The following is a 22344-nucleotide window of genomic DNA, read 5'->3' as shown; positions in this document are numbered from 1 at the left end:
ACCCCCCTTTTTTCTCGCCCCCCACTTCACGGATCACCGCAAAACTTTCAGGGTAGGAGCGGAGCGGAGCTGGCCAAAAGTTTGGAGAATTTCGCGAAGATTCGTCAAAGAGATTCCCAATAGAACGTTGCGGATTTCCTATGGAAAATAGGTCCTAACTATAACTATCTACTGGCGACCGCCAGTAGATAATATATATACATATGTATATATATATATATATATTCCACAACACGATCTCACCAGGCTGCCAATATACATATAGGTTTATATTTCCCTGTAAAATACTTACATTTTTATACTAATTCATATATATATCTATATGTGTGTGTGTGTGTATATATATATATATATATAAATATATATATATATACACATTTCCTTAAAATCCAGGAACTCCTCAACTCACACCCACCCTAATTTCTAAAATTACCCTTCCACCCCAAAGCCCTTACTCACCCTAAACCCTAAAATTTCCCTTGCCACCCCAAAACCTATACCCATCCTGAACCCTAAAATTACCCCATATATACTGACTTTATACTTACATGTAAAACACATATACCTTTATCATTCATGCCTTTACAACAAAATTCGTTGTAAAGGCATGCGTGGTAAAGGCATATGCTTTGTGATGGCAGTGCGTTGTAATGGCACTTGCATTGTAATAGCATGCGATCTAATAGCATGCATTGTAATGGATTTCGACCAGAGATGCCTAAAATAGTTGGAATGTTTTGCAATATATATGATGTTATTAGAGTCATCAAAGCACAATACTTCTCGGGTCTGTCATGGAGTGAGGCACGCAGGCAAAATATGTACAAACAGAACCATTTTTGAATGGAGGTTTTGAAAAAAACGTAAGACCTGATAACCAGTCAGCAACATCAACATGTAGCATGGATACACAAGCTAACAATAGCCATGATATGACACTAATACATTGTTATACATTTTTGGCAGTTATACACACAATTGCGCATGCACAGTGCCAGCAATAGTCTCACTCTCACATGCACCTGCAATATCTGATAAGAGGATACTGGGCGACATTAGTGATCTGTGCAAAAAGAAAAGAATAACGCAGTGCGCATGCGTTGCATGACAGACACTATCCTCTGCACATGCGCGCTCACGGGATCGGGCATATACCGTAGGCACCTTTAGGTCCTTCCAATACATGACTGAGCATTATTGCCCGTATTTAAGTGCGAGAAAACCCTCCCGTCGGTGCCTCCGGTTGCAGCTCATGTACCACAACGGGGTACCGACGGAGAGGTAAGCTGGGCACTTTGGGGGTTACTATGTTTGGGAAGATTCAATACAATAGTTCTTAAAGGGTCTATTCACATCAGATTGCCTTCTAGATTAACGCATGTTCAAATTGATCCCACTATGTCCTTAGTCGTCATGCACAAATGGTGTTGGGCATTAACTAACAGCAGGGAATAGCCCAGGCACCTTTAGGAGAAATGGTGAGCGCTACGAGCCTCTATTTGAATGTATCGCGTTCAACGTTGTTATCCTCGGTTTATATTCTTAATCTGCTAGCGAGGTACCCTCGGGCTCATTTTACACCTGACTGTGTTTTATCGCAACACGCATTCAGGATCAATGCATTTTGTGAGCCTAAGCATCACACATAATAGAGTGAGGCGGCAAGTAATATCAAGGCACCTTCAGTTGATTCACTGAGCGCCACATGCCTGTACTTAAATGCAGCGCGCTTAACGGCAATATACTCGATCAGATTTCTCAGCCTTTCAGCAGAGTACAGTTAGGCAGGTTTGACGACCATAATTAATCTTTGTCCAAACACATCGGCATGATAGCGCAAACACTATTAGGATAGCACTATCAGTCCTGGCCACTATTGAACATGGCAAGGCATACTGTGTAGAGTCCTTCTGTTACATTGGTTTTAATATGAGTCAGATAGTAGAGTCCTCCTTTTAACACAGTCTTTACCAGAGGTTCACCACCAACACTTAACTGTTTTCTTTATAGACACGTGTTCACACCACATATGAGAAATGAGTGACACATGACCTTGTTTCTTGCAGAGAGGGCCCCCTTCCCTGAGTTGTTACCAGGTAGAGGTGGGTCTACTTATCCACCGATTTGGGTGAGTAGAGTTACAATGGGTACCTTGATAGTACTCTATGGACATGCTTTTAATTCATGTCCACCAAACGCTGACAATAAGAGAATCGTATTGCAATGTTGTTTGACTTGTTGCACTTTGTTTGTGTGTCTCATATTTACAGATAAGTTCCAGAAGTACCGAGTTTAACATTGGATTACTGGTTTGGTATCACTGTATTTATTAGTTTTTCTACTTTTTTCACATATGCAGCAGCATTGTTAATTTCTTATGGTCCTGATGAAAACCTGGACACTTTTAAAGACCAGATAGGCTGAAACATGTTGACCGACCTTACCATCTTAGCAGTCTAATTCACACTGCTTTGCACTGCTTTTTAATCCTGCCAGTAAAAAGTTTTCGTCCCTACTAGGTAGTTTTAGTATCACATTTATCTTTTCAATCTCATCCAGCGCTGCACCCTCACAACGCCTAACACTCACATATGGGATCTCTGGATCCTTAACATCTTAGGACAGTCAAGAAAACATCCCAGAGCTCCTACCTCACGGTGAGGGAGTTGTAGCCCTCAGTGGGACTAGGTTTTCCCACTGGAAGGAGAAGCCCATATGATGAAGCATGCCACCTATGGTGGGTGAGGGCAATCGTCCTGAAAGGGTTTGCTCCCCAGAGGGGCTTTATTGAGAGATACATTTTTACCTCACTCCATGATAGACCCGAGAAGTATTGTGCTATGATTATTGTATACGGGGAATCACTTCTTGCAGGTCTCTAAACTTTTCCCTTGGACCCTCTCCTCACTCTTTCTGTGCTTTGGTTATTAGAGTCATGCCTTGTTCCAGGTGCATCACTTCATGGTATATGGCCAGAAACATTTTAACAGCTGTTTTAAAAATATTTGTTCTATTGGTGGAATGGTCCTGTCAACGTGGAGTTCCCGATCTCTACCCCATCTTCCCACAAGAACTGGTTTGGCCTAATATACAAATAGCATCGAAGTTACCTCACTCACCCTTGTTTTTATAACACACCACCTCAGGAATAAATAAGCCTAGTGTAATGCAGAATGCTGTGTCTACATTTCCCATGTTAGACTCAACTGGATGTCATGTGATAGCACCATCTCCAGCTTGGAGGACTGAGGTGGAATGTTTGCTACAACGAACATGTAGCTGTCTCGTTACTGCTACTCTGGATTCAAGCGTTTTAACTGCAGAGAAAAGTAGTATAGTTTGCCTTTGAGGCAGGGGTGCTGGAACTAGGGGTGCTGGACATGCTGCAGCACCCCCAGAATTACTTTGCAGAAGTTTGATGGGACAATGGTCAAGAGACCTTTCAGTTTTGTTTTAATCTTGTATCGTGCTGTGCATTTCTTGATCGTTTCTTTTTGACATGAAGAGTAGGGTTTACTTTTCCCTTCTCTAACCGCTGAGTGAATTTTGCCAACAAGTTACAATTCTGCTGGGGTAAGTAGAGTGTGAAAGGAGAAGGTTGCAGTTTATCAAATGTTTTCTAACTCACAACAAAATTAAAATACTTGTAAATTAATTTTAAAAATGTTCCCAAAATATATTAGCAGCATGTAAAGAGCAAATAAGGCATTTTTTTTCTTAATCTGATTTGCAATTGATTGCAAAGATTTTAATAGGATCAAAACAAACGAAAACACTGTACTTGTGTGAAAAATACACACAGTAATAGTTTGTGTGCCATATACATTTAACATTAAAGCTGCATTCTGATGGGAATTGAATGGCTATTTCAAGATGATATGTCAATGAAAAATGTGCTCTCTGTAGTTTGCAGTACCCTACCACGTCATACTTTACACATATGTTTGGGACAATGTGTTTCAAAATGCACCACCTAACATAGCCAACAACCCCCACCATACTCCTGTTGAATGGACGTGGCTACTTTTCTACACATGCGCTTTATATAGTGCTTCGATTTTTTTGAATTGCCAGGAATTTAGTTCTGGAGCAACCCACTGTTAAATGGAAAAACTCTGTCAGGTCCCCCTCTACATCTTGTCTCAGCAATGCTAAATTACCAATATGTAGTGCTGCAGTTAATTTCAGCAATAGGGAACCTACAGCCATCTTTATGAAAGTAGCCCAGAGTTTTGAACACCCAACTATTTTGAAGCAGAATCTCCTGAGTGAGAAGAAAATATAATGTGCAATAAGCATGCATATGAGGTTCTAGACTACATCTCAGGGCCTCAATACCATGTCGGTCGGAAAGGCTCCGAACGTCATTCGGATTTTCCTAACCCATGTCGGGACCATGTTTCCGACTGACTCGGAAACATTTCTGACTGCCATATTACGATGGAAGGCAACTGTTCGGTCTTTCCGACTCGTTTCCGACCGGCATGCAGAGACTCCGAGTCAGTCGGAGCTGACTCGTACAGCTCTACGGACCGTGTTTCCGACTGAGTGATTACGATGTCGGATTCGGACAGCCTTTCTAACACGGAAAGTCTGTCAGAAACTGACTTTGGGGACCCATAGCAGGCCCTCCTTCACCCGGAGGCCTCCGGTTGGAGCCCGTGGAGGTACCCATGGGACTCCTCTTTACAACCATGCACAGTGTGGCAGGCCTGCAAGAGCGTACAAGGTTTTCCGCAACCACCTCTTTTTTCAATGGGAGCCAGTGTTGTCGGACAGATCGCAGGCTCCTATTGAATTCAATGGGAGTCCGACTGAACGGTGTTAGGAAACATCGTAATCAGTTGGTCGGTCTCCCCGAACCCGAGTCGGTCGCAAACGATTCTGACAAGGAGTTGGTAGGAATGCTTTCCGAGCGACATCGTAATGAGGCCCTAAATGTGCAGTGCATGCATGGAGTTGTAACATTCACAGAACCCTCCCCTGATTGTCTTTCCATACCTCTAAATTCAGAAAATTGAAGATTTTGTGAATGAAGAGTTACGACCTTGTATATAAAGTTTTTTTCACAAATGTAGCTTGGTGAAGTTGTGTATGAATCAAAGGAATTGGAAGAATAATGAGAGTTCTTGTTCTTTTTCCACTCAGTACCAATGGTGGCTCCGAGCAAAGTGCACGTGGATGTTGTTAATACCACACTAGTGAAAGTCCACTGGGAACCCATTCCACAGTCAAGCGTACGAGGGCACCTTCAAGGATACAGAGTAAGTCACAGAAAAACATTCACATGCCAGATAGGTGCATTGCTTGAAATAGTTTTGGTCATAAATTGAGAACATAAGACATATTACATAATGTTCCCTGTGTGGTGTTTGTTGCCTTTGCCTGAAACTCCAGTACAAGTGTTTTGGTAGACATTAACATGCAGCATGACCCCACAGGCATAAGTCATTAGCTGGAAACCATGCTTCTGGCTCCTGTGTGTTTCAAGCGTTCCCTTTTAATGACAGTGTATTGGGATTGAACACTATAGCCATTTTTTTTCAGGTTTGATATAAAGCGTTTTCCTATCTGAGCCATTCCCGCCTTCAAAATTCAATCCATTGGTCTCCGCTGAGCGCTGTTAATGCGCCAGAAACTGACTCCGAAAGGCCCACTATCAAATCACCATTCTGGTCACTGGACTCCCCAGAGCAAATTATTCTGCTGATAAGTGTGGTTCTCCGAACGATGATAAATACCTATTAGGTCTCCGATACAGCACACTTAATTCATCCAGTTTAGGAGCTAAGCCAGCGTGGAAATGCATGCTCCCTGAAGGTTTGAAGCTGGTCCATTAGTCGTCTGAACATTCTGATCCTCGTGCCTCTTGGATGTGGCATCAGCTGTCTTTAGGAGACAGACTACATTACAGCAAGGAAAGCATGCCTGTTGGAATGGGTGGGACCGCTGCCTGTGCCACTGTACACCGTGGCTAATATTGTAGCAGGGATTGCATTTGCCTAGTTTGATGCATAAGAGGTTGAACGGTTGTAAACTAGAACTATTTAACACCAATAAGGAATTTTGACTCCCTCATCAGTTAAGGTGGGCAAGACACAAGTTCTTTAGGAGAGACGAGCCAGTGTGCAGCCAGCGGTCTAGAGTGATAGTATGAACCGAGTCACTGAAGGACTCACCCATGTGATGGGTGAAACAGATGACGTAGCAAATACAAAAATTATGTTTAAATTTTTTTTTTAAAAGATAATAATTTCTTGACATTTATAGCTGTTTCAATTTAGTGACTAACATATCTTAGCTGCATTGAATGGCAGTTAATAAAATTTGTGATCGCTAAAGACAAATTGAAAAGGTTTTACTGAAGAGTTTTTTTAATCCATTGCTATGAGCGATACAACGGACAATTACAATGGTGGTGTACAATTTAATCAATAATAGCATTACATATATTGATTAACATACGATTTATTGAACCACATGCATCAGACAGCACATTAAACTGAATTATCTAGGTTTTTCCAAATTTTGCTTTTTAAAAACGTCAGTAGCAGTGAGGAAAAAAAGCTTCTACTAGATGACACATCTCAGTCAAATACAGAAGCTTGAATCTTAATGTCAAGGTACCTGATCTGCAATTAAAGCAGACACATTATTACCTCCTATGCCTAGTATTATACTCTGGACCGCTGATATGTGCATACTTGTATTTGAAGAGCTACAATAATGCACATGTTCAAAAATATTGACAAGCAAAATGTACATACAAACTAATATGTTAAGTTACGTTAGCAGTTTTTTAAAGCGCTCAGATTACTCCAGCTGGAGCATCCCCATGCTGGGATTGCTACCCTATAGAAACAGGAGAAAACACAGCAAGAAGCTAGCAGAGATCCTAAAAGGAATAAGGCATCCAAGGCAAATACCGATGCCAAACCACTGTGAGGTCTATAGGGAATGAACTCTGTCTAAATAGATAAACCTGACAGTATTAAAGAAATATTTCTACCACAAGTTAAGCAACTTAAGTGTGATTCTATCACGAAAGGGGAAAAAGACGAATTATGTGCCAATTTTCACAAAAAAACTGCTTAAAATAAAGAAATAATATGTTGTTGTTGTCCTTAGCGCAAAGTTAGGGTAGCAGAGCACTACATTTTTTGTATTCTGTGTTTATTTGAAACTGCAGTTTCCAATAAAAAGAAAAAAAACTTCTTGGATTTTTATAATTCTGCTGTGTGAAAGAGGTTTTCTATAATTGTGATTTTATTTCCCCTTGGAAATAGGGAGAAAGGTAGCATTTGCCTGGCTCACCTGTGGCCCTTTGGACATCTTGGTGGGGCCAGGTAGAGATATTTAGGTCAAACTACGGGCTGCCACTTTCCTACAATAGATGTTGACGTTTAGCTGTCATTCTCTACAGGCTTCGTGGTCACAGTCATCCACCCATGTAGAATATAGTATATATTTACTTTTACTGATTTGATAGCGTCTCCCCACAAAAATAAAAAAAAAGGCTTACCTTTAGTGCCTTGCCCGAATGTAGATTATTTATTTAGTGTAGGTTTTTCTACAGTACCGCATATTATTTATTTTTTGTTTCAGAGAGCTGTAAACAGAAGTTTAATTGAGAGTTATCCCCTGTCTGATATTTCCTCACTTGCTACTACCATTTCTGGGGTCTAATCACAGGTCCTCTGAGTAACTCAGTTTTTAGGAGTTTCTTGCAGCACAAATCATCAGGTTCTGTCCTGAGGGTTGGGTTTAAAAAATATATATATACCTATGGGCCTTCAATTCCTAAGGATCTACCTCCACGTTTTAGTCTCTTGAGTGCTTGTGCTGTGATCTGGTGATGTCATGTACCTCTTTGTAGATTCCTGGTTGGAACAAAATGAGGGTCAACATTTTGCATATATACCCCCGATCTTTTCTTATATATGCTGCCCCCCCACCGCAGCGCCTTGAGACCCTCATGGGTGAGTAGCGCGCTTTACAAACACCCTTGATTGATTTATTGATTGATTGATTTATGTACCATGCAGAGACTTGTAGACTTGATTAACTTTTCTTCCAACATCGTTGAAATGTTTTGATGCTTTCAGAGATCCAGGCACAGTCTAGGTACACAATTCTGGATTTGTTATATTTTGTCAGCAAATGTGTGTTGTAAGTGGAGTGTGTGTACCATATTACTGTAGTCCAGCTGTGCCATCACCAAGAACGTGTCTACACCACATTGTGGCTGAAGTAGGGTAGGGGCAGGATCTTTTGTATCAAGGTTATCTGGAAATTGATGTTCAGACTGCATCTTGTCTATATGATAGAGAAGATCTACATTTTAATGTATGTAAGTGGCAAACCTCCCAGATTTTATCAACATTCAAAAGGGATAGGTTTCTGGTCTGTTCTGCCACTCTATATTACATTTAACGACTATGTCGTATTTATAAAATCACACAATCGCTAGTAATTCACATTTAGAGTGAATGCCGATGGTTGCTTTCAGTAATAAGAGCTTTCCACAATGTTTTCCTCACAATTATCCACTCATAAAGACCAGAAAGGCAGACATGATACAACCATCGCAGAATGCTAATGTATCCTACCAGAAATGCATCGTTAGTCACCATTGTCTTTATTTATATTACCATTTTAAATTACAACTATTTTGTATTAAAAAATGCTGGTTAAATGAAACAAAATGCACCTGGCTTTTCTGGAAAGACTGTACTTGCACAGTGCTCACATTTTCATGAGCCATCTGCATGTATTTTCCTACGTTATTATTCATTTAAATTGAAACCGCATTCTATGTATTTAGAGGGAATTATAAAGCGTGAATAATGTATCTTGGTTACAAAAATAACAAGTCTAAAAACTGCCAAGCAGAGTAAAATTAAGTGCGCCAGATAAAGATTCATAGAATTTAGCAAGCTGGAGGCAGATACAATGGTTTCAAAATGTACAAACGTTATGTTTTCTGAGACAGTTTCAGCACATGTGATACATATGTAACCTATACAGCATTTTGAAAACAGTCTAGCTATAAACGGTTTCTGATTTAAAAAGCCACAGTTGCCCTGAAGCAGAGACAAATGTTTTAAAAGATTAGTTTGCAGGCAGTCAATGTTTCGGGGAAGCACGGCGGGCATCCGTGAAGTAGGCGCCAAACTGAGCTTAATTTGTAAAATAGTAAATGCAGTGAACAAAGTTTTCTCAGAAGGCAACAGCTAATGCTACGGATATCAGGGGCTGCCTAGTCTTGATTCCACACGATGCCTCTTAATCCACCTCCCTACACTTCTTCCCATCACCCTCATTCAGATTCTTTTTCTCCATGTTATCTCCCTTTGTCAATGTTTGCCATTTTTCTTTTCCTTCTTCTTTTCCTCTTTTTGTGTTTTTTCTCTCTCATGCTGTTGATCAAAATCTGTTGGAGAAAAATAAGCGCCCGTCCCCAAAAATGAGTGCTGGTGGGTTCCACCTTCAACTACCGCTCAAATTAAGCACTGGACAAGAGTTTTACTTATACACACACACATTTCAAAGCAGTGGCGTAACAAAACTTGAGAGAGCCCCCCCTGCAAAATGGATGGAGGGCCCCTCTTCCAGACTTACTCTGGAGCTCTCAAGCCAAGTTAGTGTGCTGAGGGAGCCCCCTAGATCTCAGGCCCCCCCCCTGCACTGTGGGGACCTTTGTTACGCCACTGGTGAAAAGTTAAAGTAAAATTTTCAACTACAGTATAATAACCAAGTCACATCTCCCTGGAAATAAATGTGTCTGATTTCCCATGAATCCTTTGAGATGATTGACAAATCAGAGTGCTTCCTTCTCAAGTTATACACCTGTGTTTTGTCAGTCACACCAGATTGTTGCGGGTAGTTCAATGTCTTGCTGTCACTTGTGCTCTGTTGATGCTGTGGAGTTCGGAGTGCCTTAGGAAATGAGTATTCACTTCTTTCCATTAGAATGTTTAGTGCACTCTAGAAGGTGACCCTGTTGCAATGGCCTTCCATAGCCATCATTATGTACACGACTCTGAAGTCATGAACTTTATGTTTTCATTTCTAGTTCATAAGCTATTGTTTGAATCTTGTATGTATCCTGTCCCGAGGAGTGACATTACTTTTGTTCAATTAGGATTTTTCTACAAATCCTTGTTTCATCATGCCTAGAGAAATAACCATCTTTTGGCCCCACAAAGTTCTCAATCTAGAATACTCTTTGGCTCTAGCATTCGATCTTAGTGGGTCCAGCAATCAAGAAGTTCACTTTGGGTTCCCACCGAATTTTGAATTTTTATAACGGTTTATTTCATCCTGCATCTGTTCATTACGTGCAGTTGTTTAATTTTCTCTCCAAATTGCACATTTCTGGTGCTGGGTCAAATTCGTGACCTCCCTACCTGTATGTGGAGATTTTAATGCAAAGTTGGTTGGCAATCCAAGGAAGGGAGGGTTTTCGGAGAAGGAACTTAGTGGCAATTGGGGGGGCCTTATTGACCAGACTTCTAGCTGAACACGATTTAGTTGACACCCTTGGATGGGGGAAGCGATTGCTACCAACCTTTAGAGGACACGGTCGGGTTTCAATTATTAACTGCATGTTTGTTACCAGGAACCTCCTCCATAGGTTTATTAGACAGGAGGTCATGCAGACCGAGTTGGGGAATCATAACACCCTACTTACTTTAGAGCATTTACCTTTGAGTAGGCTTAAATCCCCGGCTAATGCTATTTTTCCAACACAACATTCCACAGATGGTCTTCAGCTCATCTGGCAACTTAAAGATCCAACAGGTGCACTGGCTATACTGCTGAATCAGCATGAGGAGCTATTTGTAAATTGCTTGGCAGACATTTCTAGATACGCTACTTTAGACTGTTACGACAGTTCCTTCTTAAACCATTACTGGCTGAAAAAGAGGACGCACGATGGTTCGACGAGGGTTTCTCTACTGCTAACTGGACACTGAGGCAGGCACTGTTTGCCATCCCGAGAATACAGACTGAGGTTCAGTCTGCTCACATAGTATATAAGACCACTCTCAAAATTAGGAAGGAGGCCCGGCACAAGAAGGACTGGGAAGTGTTGGAATTAACAGCAATGAGGAATGATAGTATGTTTTTTTTGGACAGTTAAGAGAATCGGGCTTAGGATTGCTCCTGAAGGCCCCTTGTGGCAATGCAATATTTTTGGGTCCGACTGGGTTACACATTTTTTGGCCATGTACCATCTAGAGGAGAATGCAGAACTGACTAAATGTCTACACACCAGGCTAAACAATTCATTGCCCCGCAGTGTAACTTTGGCTGTAGAAAAACTGGCTATTCACCAGAATTCAGAGGGGAAAGCACCAGGCCCAGATGGGATCCCAGTGGATTTTATAAAATGTAATATAGACCTAGGGTGCCCCTTGACCAGAAATGTTTTAAATTCCTCCTTGAAAACGCCTATCCCAAGCTCTTGGACTCTATCTTCTGCTGTGCCTATATTTAAAAAGGGAGATTGTATGTTCCCTGAAGTGCTACAGGCCTGTCTTCCTTATAGATAGTTCTGTTAAAATTGTAGGTTTTATAATCACTTTGCCATATGGGCAGAATAGTATAACATTCTTTCCCCCTTACAGTGTGGGTTCCGTTCTGGTCTGGACATGGCAGAGTAGAGTCTGAATTTGAGCTTTATAGTGAATAAATATGTATTTGTTAAATGCAGCCCTTTATGCCTTTCCTTTATGGACCTTTCTACGGCGTTTGACTTCATGAACAAGTCAAAGTTATGGTCAACGTTGTTGGACCTGGGCGTAGAGTTACCCCTGGTATATTTTCTCCATAGCTTGCATACTGACTTAACAGCCAAAGTGTGCCTGCGTACAAACGAGGAAATGTCCCCAAAATTCTGTCTCAGGTGAGGAGTGCACCAAGGTTGTATTTTGACCCCTTTACCTTTTTAGGTCTCGCCTGGCGTAAGACTGCGCAGACATGCGCAGTCTCGCTGGTGAGATTTAATGATTTGAAGAGATTTCTCTAGTGGGCTTTAAGCCCCGCCCCTCTTTTCCATTGGCTGGCGTCACCGTTTATGCTAAACGGTGGCCAGCCATTGGAAAAGAGCGTCTAGTGACGTACACTTTTCTCTTTTAGAGCCGTCCCAGTTGGACTGGCACGGTTCCTTTACGTTTGTGGTAAAAGCTTTTCTTATCTTTATGGGGCCATGTGTTTCAAACATATGGCCCCATAAAGACAAGAAAAGCTTTCGTAAAGGACGAAAGTGAAAGCGGACTGGGGAGCAGTGGGGGCTCTGCAGGCGCCGGTGAGGGAGGGAGGGCGGGTCATCGGAGGGACAGATCACTTGTTTAGAATCACTCTCAGGGCATTAAACGGATCAGCAAATTTACTACAGTAAATATTCGCATTTGACGACGCGCATGTCTCTTCGGAAAAACCAGCGCGGTGGTACCACGTGAGGCAAAGGCTTCCTACTTTGAGTTAAGTAAAGTTTTCCGAAATTAGCACTTCAGAGACGAGATCCAAATGTATTAAAGTCTTATTATTTAAAGTCCTCGAGCGCTTCAAAAGAGGAACGGCGCAGTGGAAACGCTGTAATGTGCCCGTGCCTCACATTTTGCGTTCACGCTACGCATGCCTGAGTGTAGCTCCCACAAAAAAAAAAAAACGCCAGAGAAACACTTAGTGCATCTCGAGACGAGTTTCTGTTTACATATTACAAATGCAGCTTTGTTATCCCGGAAGTAACCGCAGTGGAAAATTCCATAACTTGGCCATGTCACAATCCCGCTGCTCATTTGTTGAGTAATTTCACAGCCCCTTCTTACTCGGGACCCTGTGCTGATTTCACTGCACGGGCGGGCAGTGTGCACCGAGTGCGCACTCACAGCAGGCGTTGAACACCGCGCTGCGTTTCGCCTCTAAAACAAATAGACGCACGCCTGCCTGCCTTGCTCTGCTCCTTCCGGGTGCAACTGTGATTTTACATGAAGTTTTTGTAGAGCTCCGCGTTGCTTTAAACAGGCTGCGTTTGAGTGCTTGAGTAGAACTGTGAGACAGAGAGCGCTATCTCCAAGGTGTGGACAAGGAAAGCGGGTTTAAACTGAAATGAGGATAACTATCAGCGGCGATGAGGCCTGCTGGATAGCAGTCCAACCAACAGAATGAGGTATCTCTCCACCCCTCTTCCGTAGTCCTTCCAAACTTAAAAACCTTAGCTTTATCATCCCCATACTGTGGCACTCACCAGTACTTTGTGCCAGACTTGTCCCGACGTGTTCAGAGACGGTGCAATCATTTGCTCGAACAACACTGTCTATAAAATAAGACATATTGTGCTTGCGTCTAAAAAAACGGAGCGACGCGTTTGTGACGTCATCTTTGCTGAGCCATCGTATGCAGCCATCTTTGTAGTTCCGATCAATACCCGTCTCTTTACGACGGGTGGTGATTGTTCCTCTGTCTACTTTGTTAGAAGAAAGTCCGTACTATTTGTATCATATAATTTCGAGTTTATCTAATATGTTTGTATCACCCTAGTTAGACCATTTGTCACCACAAAGGTAGTCTATACAACCGGCGGTCTAAAACCCAGCACAGGTTAAGTATAATGAGTGGCGGGACTCATAAACGAGAACCCACACCACAATTTGAAACAAGCATTGGCATAGCCAACAGGTCTTGCTTTTGGGACCTTATAAGTATTTAGTTATGCAGCACAATATCCTTGGTGCAACGACATCTACTTTTGCATGGCTAAACACTTATAAGGTCCCAAAGGCGAGACCTGTTGGCTATGCCAATGCTTGCTCTTTTTTTGCATAACTGGTCTTTGTCCCCATTTGACCGCTACCCAGGTAGAAACTCCCAGAATTGCTGCCACTCATGTGCCGCATTGCTCTATGCACATTACGCGGTCCTACTGGCAAGAACCCCAAATGTTTTGCAGATGCTTGTGGATCACTTTGTCCGCTTTATGAGCAATCTTAGCTCATCGCTAAATATGGGAAGTCTAAGATCATGGCTTGTGGGCCTGGCAAAATAAACATGTTTATTTCTATGAATGGATTTTTTTATAGAATATGTGGTCAAATATTGTCTCGGATTATACATGGTTTTTGCTTCTTTTTATGCACTTGGGACTTTACATGGTTTTAATAGCAGAATAATGTATTGTTGACTTGAGAAAAAAAAACACCTGTAGGTTTCTTAGTGAGGGCCAGCCTTTGTGTAGTGTAAGCACTTTTAGGCATCTGAGAGTCATTTTTAACTATTCAGGTTCCTAACAGTCCCAGTTCCTGCCTTAAGATCAGTAGATCTGCGGAACCACTTTTTAATCTCCCCAGATCCATGGGGAAAGGGGCCATTTCACCCCTTCTAAATGTGTTCAATGCCCAGTATGTCGTGCAGCCAGGTATGAGGCAGGAATTTGGGGTTGTTTCAATAGCTCCAGTCTCCAACTTGAGAAACATTGTACATGCCGGAGGTTGTCACATCTACCTCCACCGCCTCAAGCTGCATTATTCATGCAGAACTACACCAGCAATATATTGAGGATAGTGTGCATTTGGCACCACTGTTGCTATGGATTAGGGTCTGGGTTAACCCCACAAGCAAGCCTTTGTAGAGACATCGTTAACGATTGTCTCAGCCTGGACAAGGTATGCACCATTCCGTGGCTGAGTTATATTTTTAAAACATTACAAGCATTAGGGTTGGCTGTTTTATTTATGTCCCCTTTGAGCATTAAGAGGGAAGATAAATTGCAAGTCAAACAGTTGTCTTCAGATTAGTGAAGAAAGAATGCTGAAAATGAGATAACGATAGGCACTGTGCGGACTGTCTACAGGTTTTCTTGGCACTGTTGAGCCCGTTTTCTCCATTTCTCTAGAACTTACACACTGGGAGAGGTTTCTCCTTTTCCGTTTTAGAGCTGGATTGGTCTGGAGGCTTCTGTGTTTTGGGCAGACAAATCTATGTTTCAGGGGGCTCAGTCTCACCATACCCCTGTGATGGTATTGCTGAGCAGTCACTGTTAAATCTTGTTTTTGTACGACTATTTTAGTTACCTACTTAGGCACTTCCTCAGACCTCTTTTAAACACATTGGGACACCATTGGTGTAGGGAAGCCCTGTACCATCTACAGCTGCTGAACACCCTCATTCTTTGTTTAAGGGGGATCTATTTTCTTAAGGCCACTGTCAGAGCGAGAAAATCTATGGAGGGGTAATCACTCCTGCTGTGTTTTTTGTTTAAAATTCACTGATTGTATTTTACATTATAATCTTACATTTTAAAACTTTTTATTCAGATTTAGAATACTAAACAATACAACCGTCAAAAAGAATATAACAATTAGATATATTACAATGCTAAATAAATATTTAATTTAGCAATACCTTAAAATAATAAATTAAGAAATGTAGTCAAATACTGGAATATCGTAAAAGGGTCATGCACAATTTCTTTAGTATATATAGTTTCTTATTTTGTAGTTTTTTTTCCTACAAAAGATAGAAAAGAGGAGACGAGAAAATAGAGAGAAAAAAAGAGCAATAAGATCTAGATTTAAGTAGTGTGAGGATTGAAAAGTAGTAAAAGGTAACCAGAATAAATCAGATTTAATATTTGGAGAAAGTGAATGTTAGATCTGGGGGTCTCTAGTTGGCAGGGTAGGTACCACTGTCCAAGTAGGGACCCTTGCTTCTAGTCAGGGAAAGGGGGATACACTGTTAAGATAACCCCTGCTCACCCTCTAGGTAGCTTGGCCTGAGCAGTTTAGGCTATCAAAGGCAATGTGTAAAGTATTTGTACCAACACTCACAGTAACACAGTGAAAACACCACAGATTTACTCTACACCAGTTTTAGAAAAATAAGGTATCTTTACTAAAAACTTCACAAGACCAAATACTACAGAAAAACCAACATACAATTAAAAAGGTTACTTTAAAGATAGTTCAAGAGTTTGTAGAAAGTACTCCAGGATGTAAAAATCAGTGTCCTGCACAATGCGACTCTCAATGCACAAAATGCGACACTCTCGTGCCCAACAGTACCTGTAGTTGCGCTAAGGTTCCCAAAAGCTCTAACAATGAAGATGGCAAAGGCGATGCAATACTCCTGAGACCTTGGGGAGGCTTTGCAGCAGCCCTGCTTCATGCAGCAGAGGTGGATGCACCGGCTCCGATCTGTAGGGGGAGGATGCGATGACTTTGGCTTTCGTTGCGTAGGTTTCTTAGGGGGAAGCTTCACTCACAGATACGGTGCGATGCTCTTCGATGAGGCGCGATGCGCGGCATTGACTTCTGGCGCCGCAACCCTTGATGCGCCACGGGACGGGACTCTGCATCGACGCACGCAGCGACTGGATACTTTCATGCACCGGCAGTGGTGCGGCCCGCAAACTGGTTCTGCGACGACCTTCGCAGTGTCAGAAATCTTCACGCACCGGGACGATGCTCGACGCACTCGGCGATGCGGGGACTCCGGGTGCTGCGATGACGCCGCGATGAAATTCTTCTCGCACTCTCGATCTTGCGACTCGCAACCAGATGATGCGACCCTCAAACGGATGATGCGATGGGTACCAGTTACTCTTGTTCACGCTTTCTGCTTTCCAGATCCCAAACACAGCAAAACGACCTCATGAGGCCCCAAGACTAGGCAAGCACTCCAAGGCAGGTCAGAACTCCCTCAGCAGAGTTCCAGGGGAGCTGGTGGTGAAGTCCTTTTGCTCCTGGGACTTCTTAACAGGGAGACAGCTCTCCTCAGGGCCTTGAAGATCAGAATTTAAAGAAGGGGACACTGCAGAGTCCTTCCCCTCTCCTTGGCAGCAAATCAAAACAGCAAGCAGGCAGTCTTCTCCTCTTCAGTTCCTTCCAGCTTTCTCCTTGGCAGAGGTTCCTTCTTAGTTCCACAGTGATCTAAAGTTTAGGTGTCTGGGATCCTCTTCTTATACCCCTCCAAGTCTTTGTCTCTCTTTGTTTCAGTGGGGGGATTCCCCTGCTCAAACCGGTTCCTGGGTGTGCTCTGCCCTGGAGCACCTGGTTCCTTTCAGAGTGAGGGGCAGGGTCGATAGACGCTCAGGAGGAGGTGGAGCCTTCGTTGTGCTGGCAGAGGCAAAGTCCTCAGCCTTGCCAGCAGGGGGTGGAGCCGGCATTGTGCTGGCAGAGGCAACCCTATTCAAACCCAAGGGCTACTCCTCCCACCCATCTAGAGCAGATCTCCCTATTCACCCTGCTGCTGACTCATCCAGACTCCTGGAGCCACCTAGCCCATCACATAACACCAGTCAGCCAATCTTCACACAGGCACACAGGAAGGTTAAATAGGAGAATAGCTACTTTCTAAAAAGTGCTATTCTCACACAGTGAATTTAAAAACCATCTTTCTAAAAAGATGTATAATTAAATTCTGAACACAAAGATACCAAACTTGGATTCTCTATCTTGCATTTAGGGGAAGATAGGCATGTAAACAGCCTCCCCCATTCTGTCCTATGGGCAAGATAGCCTCTCAGCAGTGAAAAACGACAATGGCTGTAATTTACTACCAGGGCATGTTACACACCTCAGTACATGTGCCCTACCTTTCAGATACACGGCACCCAGCCCAGGTGGGTACCTAGGGCCACCATAGGGATGCCTTACATTTACAGAAAGGGAAGGATAAGGCCTGGTCAGTGGGTGCACTGGCCAGGTCAATATGGCAGTCCTGGACTGCACATAGGCACTGCAAGCAGGCCTAAGACATCATTTTAGCGCTACTCCTGTGGGTGGCACAATCAGTGCTGCAGCCCACTAGTAGCATTTGTACTACCAGCTCTGGCACTCTCAGTGCACTTTACTAGGGCCTTACAGGTATAACAAATATGCCAAACATGTATAGCCAATTACATCACAATTTCCCTAGGGAGCACTTGCACTTTGACACTGATCAGCAGTGGCAAAGTGCCCAAAGCATCTATACCAGTAAAAATGACATCCAGCATAGCATCAAAAATACAGGAGGTAGAGGCAAAAAAGTCAGGGGTAACCACGCCAAAAGATGCCAGGTCTAACACGTGTCCCCTCCAGCTGAAATGTGGGGAGAACTACCCACCCTCTTGGGAGTTCTCATCACTAAGGCGGAAAAACCTGGACAGACCGTCAGCGTTGGCGTGGTCTGTACCGGGACGGTGTTCCACCGTGAAGTCCATCCCCTGTAGGGAAATGGACCACCTCAACAGCTTAGGATTCTCACGCCCTCATCTGCATCAACCATCTAAGGGGCCTGTGGTCTGTCTGAACCTGGAAGTGAGTCCCAAACAAGTAGGGTCTCAGCTTCTTCAGAGCCCGACCACAGCAAAAGCTTCCCTCTCAATAGCACTCCACCTCTGTTCCCTGGGAAGTAGCCTCCTGCTAAGGAAAGCTACAGGTTGGTCCAAGTCCTCATCATTTAGTTGTGAGAGCACTGCTCCCACTCCATGCTCAGAAGTGTCTGTCTGCACTATGAATTCCTTGGAGAAGTCAGGCGCCTTGAGTACAGGTGCTGTACACATGGCCTCCTTCAGGGCATCAAAAGCGTCTTGGCAGGCACTGGTCCAAATCATTCTCTTGGGTAACTTCTTGGAAGTTAGTTCTGTCAAGGGAGCAACAATGGTGCCATACCCCTTGACAAAACGGCAATAGTACCCGGTGAGTCCTAAGAAGGCTCTCACCTCTGTCTGGGTCCTGGGGGGTTCCCAAGCCAGGATGGTATCTATCTTGGCTTGTAGGGGCGCCACCTGGCCGCTTCCTACCTGGTGTCCCAAATACACCACTGAACCCTGCCCTATCTGGCACTTACTGGCTTTGATAGTGAGGCCTGCACTGTGCAGAGCCTTCAACACTGCGCAGAGGTGTTGCAAGTGTTCTTCCCAAGTGGAGCTGAACACAGCAATGTCATCCAGATATGCGGCGCTGAGTTGCTCCAGCCCGGACAGTACCTGGTTGACCAGTCTCTGGAATGTGGCAGGGGCGTTCTTCAACCCAAAGGGCATGACACGGAACTGGAAGTGCCCCTCTGGCGTTGAAAACACAGACCTCTCTTTGGCCCCATCAGTTAAGGCAATCTGCCAGTACCCAGAAGTTAAATCAAACGTACTGAGGTAGTTGGCAGCTCCCAACCGATCCACAAGCTCATCAGCTCTGGGGATGGAGTGTGCGTCAGTCTTCGTGACCGCATTAAGCCCACGGTAGTCCACACAAAACCTAAGTTCTGGAGTGGCACCTGGCACAGCAGCTTTGGGTACAAGTACCACTGGGCTAGCCCAGGGGCTGCTGGAGGGCTCAATCACCCCTAGTTCCAACATCTTAGAAACCTCCTTCTTGATGCTGGCCCTGACCTTGTCAGCCACCCGGTAAAACTTTTGTTTTACAGGCATGCTATCTCCAGTGTCCACATCATGGACACACCAGTTGGTGATACCGGGGGTCAGGGAGAACAGAGATGCAAACTGACCCAACACATGGCGACAGTCCCTCTGCTGTTCTGGGGTCAGGGTGGGCGAGAGGACCACTCCATCCACTGACCCATCTTGCTCCTTAGCTTCCAGGAGGTCAGGAAGAGGATCGCTATCCTCCTCCATCCCTTCATCTGTAGCAAGTAGCATTGTTACTTCAGACCTCTCAAAATGGGGCTTGAGGTGGTTCACATGTAGGACCCTCATGGGGTTCCTGGGAGACCGCAAGTTAACCAGGTAGGTCACTTCACTCTTGCGCTCCACCACCTCATATGGCCCAGTCCACTTGTCTTGGAGCGCGCAAGGCTCCACTGGTGCCATCACCCACACCATCTGCCCAGGTTGAAACTCGACCAGAGTGGTATGCTGGTCATACCATCTCTTCATCTCATCCTGGCTGGCTTCCAGGTTCACCTGAGCGAGTGTCCGGAAGTGCTGTGTCTGGTTGTGGATGGCCAGCACATAGGTCAACACATCCTGGGGGGTTTTCCTAGTGGATTTTTCCCAACCCTCCCTCACCAGACTGAGAGGTCCTCTAACAGGGTTCCCGTACAAGAGCTCAAAGGGACTGAACCCTAGAGACTTTTGTGGTACCTCCCTGTAGGCAAATAATAGGCATGGCAAAAAGACGTTCCACTTCCGTCTCATGGGCTCTGTCAGCCCCATGATCATGCCCTTCAGGGTCCGGTTGAACCTTTCAACCAACCCATTTCCTTGAGGGTGGTAAGGAGTGGTGAACTTATAAGTTACCCCACACTCCTCCCACAGAGACCTCATAGAGGAGATGAAGTTGGTCCCCCGGTCAGATACCACCTTTCTGGGGAAACCCACACGGGAAAAGATCCCCATCAACGCACGGCCCACCACCGGGGCTGTGGTTGTCCTGTAAGGGATAGCCTCCGGGTACCGGGTGGCATGATCCACCAGGGCCAGGATGAACCTGTTGCCCAAGGCTGTCCTGGGGTCGAGTGGCCCCACAATATCTATCCCCACCCGCTCGAAAGGGGTGCTCACGACAGGAAAAGGCTGGAGAGGGCCTTTGCACTTCCCTCCAGCCTTGCCACTTGCCTGGCAAGTCTGGCATGATCTACAAAAGGAACCGACGCCCGTCTTCATCCCGGGCCAGTAAAAGTGGGTGGCAAGCCTTTGTCGGGTCTTGTCCTGCCTGAGATGTCCTGCAAGAGGCACGTCGTGAGCCAGACCCAGTAGGAAGTCTCTGAACCCTGCGGGTACCACCAGGGTACGTGATCCACTGGGCTCAGCAAACCTAGGCTCACTGTACAGCAAGTCATTCTCCCAGTAGAGAAAGAAGGATCAGCACCTGCTGCCTGGTCTGCAGCCTGGTGCCGCAGACCTTCAAGAGTAGGGCATGTCTTCTGCGCCTGGCAGAACTCCTCTCTTTGGGGGTCACCCTCTTGCTGCCAATGGGTCAGCTCAGGTATGTCTCCCAGCTCAGCTACCTGTTCCCCTGTAGGCTCCAGGGCATCCCCCTCAGGGTCTGCTCCTTCCTGGACCATGGGAACAGTGGGGCTGGATGCACCACGCCCCTTGCCCTTCCCCTTTCTGACAGGGACCCGGGCCACTGTTTCAGGCTCCAGGTCTGCTTCACAACCCTGTCTGGCTGCCATGGACCGAGTGGTCACACAGACCCACTCAGGCAAACCCAACGTCTCCAAATGAGCCTGGTGTTCCACCTCCTTCCATGGGGAACTCTCCAGGTCGTTACCTAGCAGACAGTCTACTGGCATGGATTGACTCACAACAACTCTGAGAGGCCCTGAGACTCCCCCCCCCCCCCCACTCAAAGGGAACATGTGCCACCTTGCAAAGGCGCACGGAGTTGTCAGCTGACACTACAGGGTGAAATACATCGGGAATGATCAGCTCCTCTGAGAGCCTCCACCCTCTTCCCATTGATGGTCACCCACTGCCTGTACTTCTTAGTGTTATCAGGGACAGGGGTTTCCCGGACCATCTCTGTGTCTCCTAAAGAGACAAGGGACATAACTGCTAATCCCTCCAAATCACTAGAAATTAAATCCCCACCAAAAGCTACACTAGCTATACCCGGTGTTGGAGCACCAGAGGGTGCCTGGGATTTCTTGGGACACACAGGGGATTTGTGACCCAATTCCTGACAGTGGTAACACTTAATGGGACCCCTGTTATCCGACCTGCCCTTAGGGGGCCAGGTTGGTTTGGGTTTTGACTTGGAGGCCTGGGACTGGTTACCCTAGGAACTGTTTTGGGGCCCTTGTGAGAATTCCTTTTGGTTACCCTTGTCCCCCCCACTCTTCTGCTGGGGACCCTGCCCACCTTTGGCTGTGGTACCCACAAAACCCCTCTGGACCCTGGTACTGACCCAGCAGTCCTCCTCCTGTGCAAGCTCAAGGGGATCAGTAAGCTTGCGGTCTAAAAGATGCTGGCGCAGCTCTGGAACACATATACTACTCAAGTGCTCCCAAATGATCAAATTCAACAACCCCTTATAATCATTCACCTTGCTGCCCTTTATCCAACCTTCCAGTGCACGTGAGAACAGATTTACACATTCTACCTAAGTCTGGGACCCCTCCCTCCTGGAGTTCCTGAACTGTACCCTTTAGTGTTCTGGGGTTAACCCAAACCTGAGGCATAAGGCCTCCTTCATATGTGGATAGGTCAGGTTACCGGCTGCTTCCAAGGGGTCTAGAGCACTCCTCTCTGAGGCCTCAAAATGCTTCCATAGACCTGCACCCCAATCTTCTTCAGGCACTCTATGCATCTTACAAGAAATCTCATAGGCAGAAAACCACCCATAGATATCATCACTCACTCTGTAACTCTGAACCACATCCTTGGGGATATATACC

General features: G+C 44.9%; 1 protein-coding gene across 16 annotated transcripts in view; it reads left to right on the top strand.

Annotated features, from left to right (window-relative positions):
• The window catches only part of NRCAM (neuronal cell adhesion molecule), a 971555-nt gene that overhangs the window by 853046 nt on the left and 96165 nt on the right, over positions 1–22344 (top strand). For all 16 annotated transcript variants that reach the window (XM_085653084.1, XM_085653089.1, XM_085653092.1 and 13 more), the window contains one exon: positions 5149–5264. In XM_085653084.1, coding sequence (XP_085509210.1) covers positions 5149–5264 — 116 coding nt within the window. The remainder of the gene's footprint in view (positions 1–5148; positions 5265–22344) is intronic.

This window comes from Triturus cristatus, chromosome 4_1, assembly GCF_964204655.1.
Source record: "Triturus cristatus chromosome 4_1, aTriCri1.1, whole genome shotgun sequence".
In the NCBI taxonomy this organism is placed as follows: Eukaryota; Metazoa; Chordata; class Amphibia; order Caudata; family Salamandridae; genus Triturus; species Triturus cristatus.
This window is presented reverse-complemented; position numbering and strand designations above follow the sequence as displayed.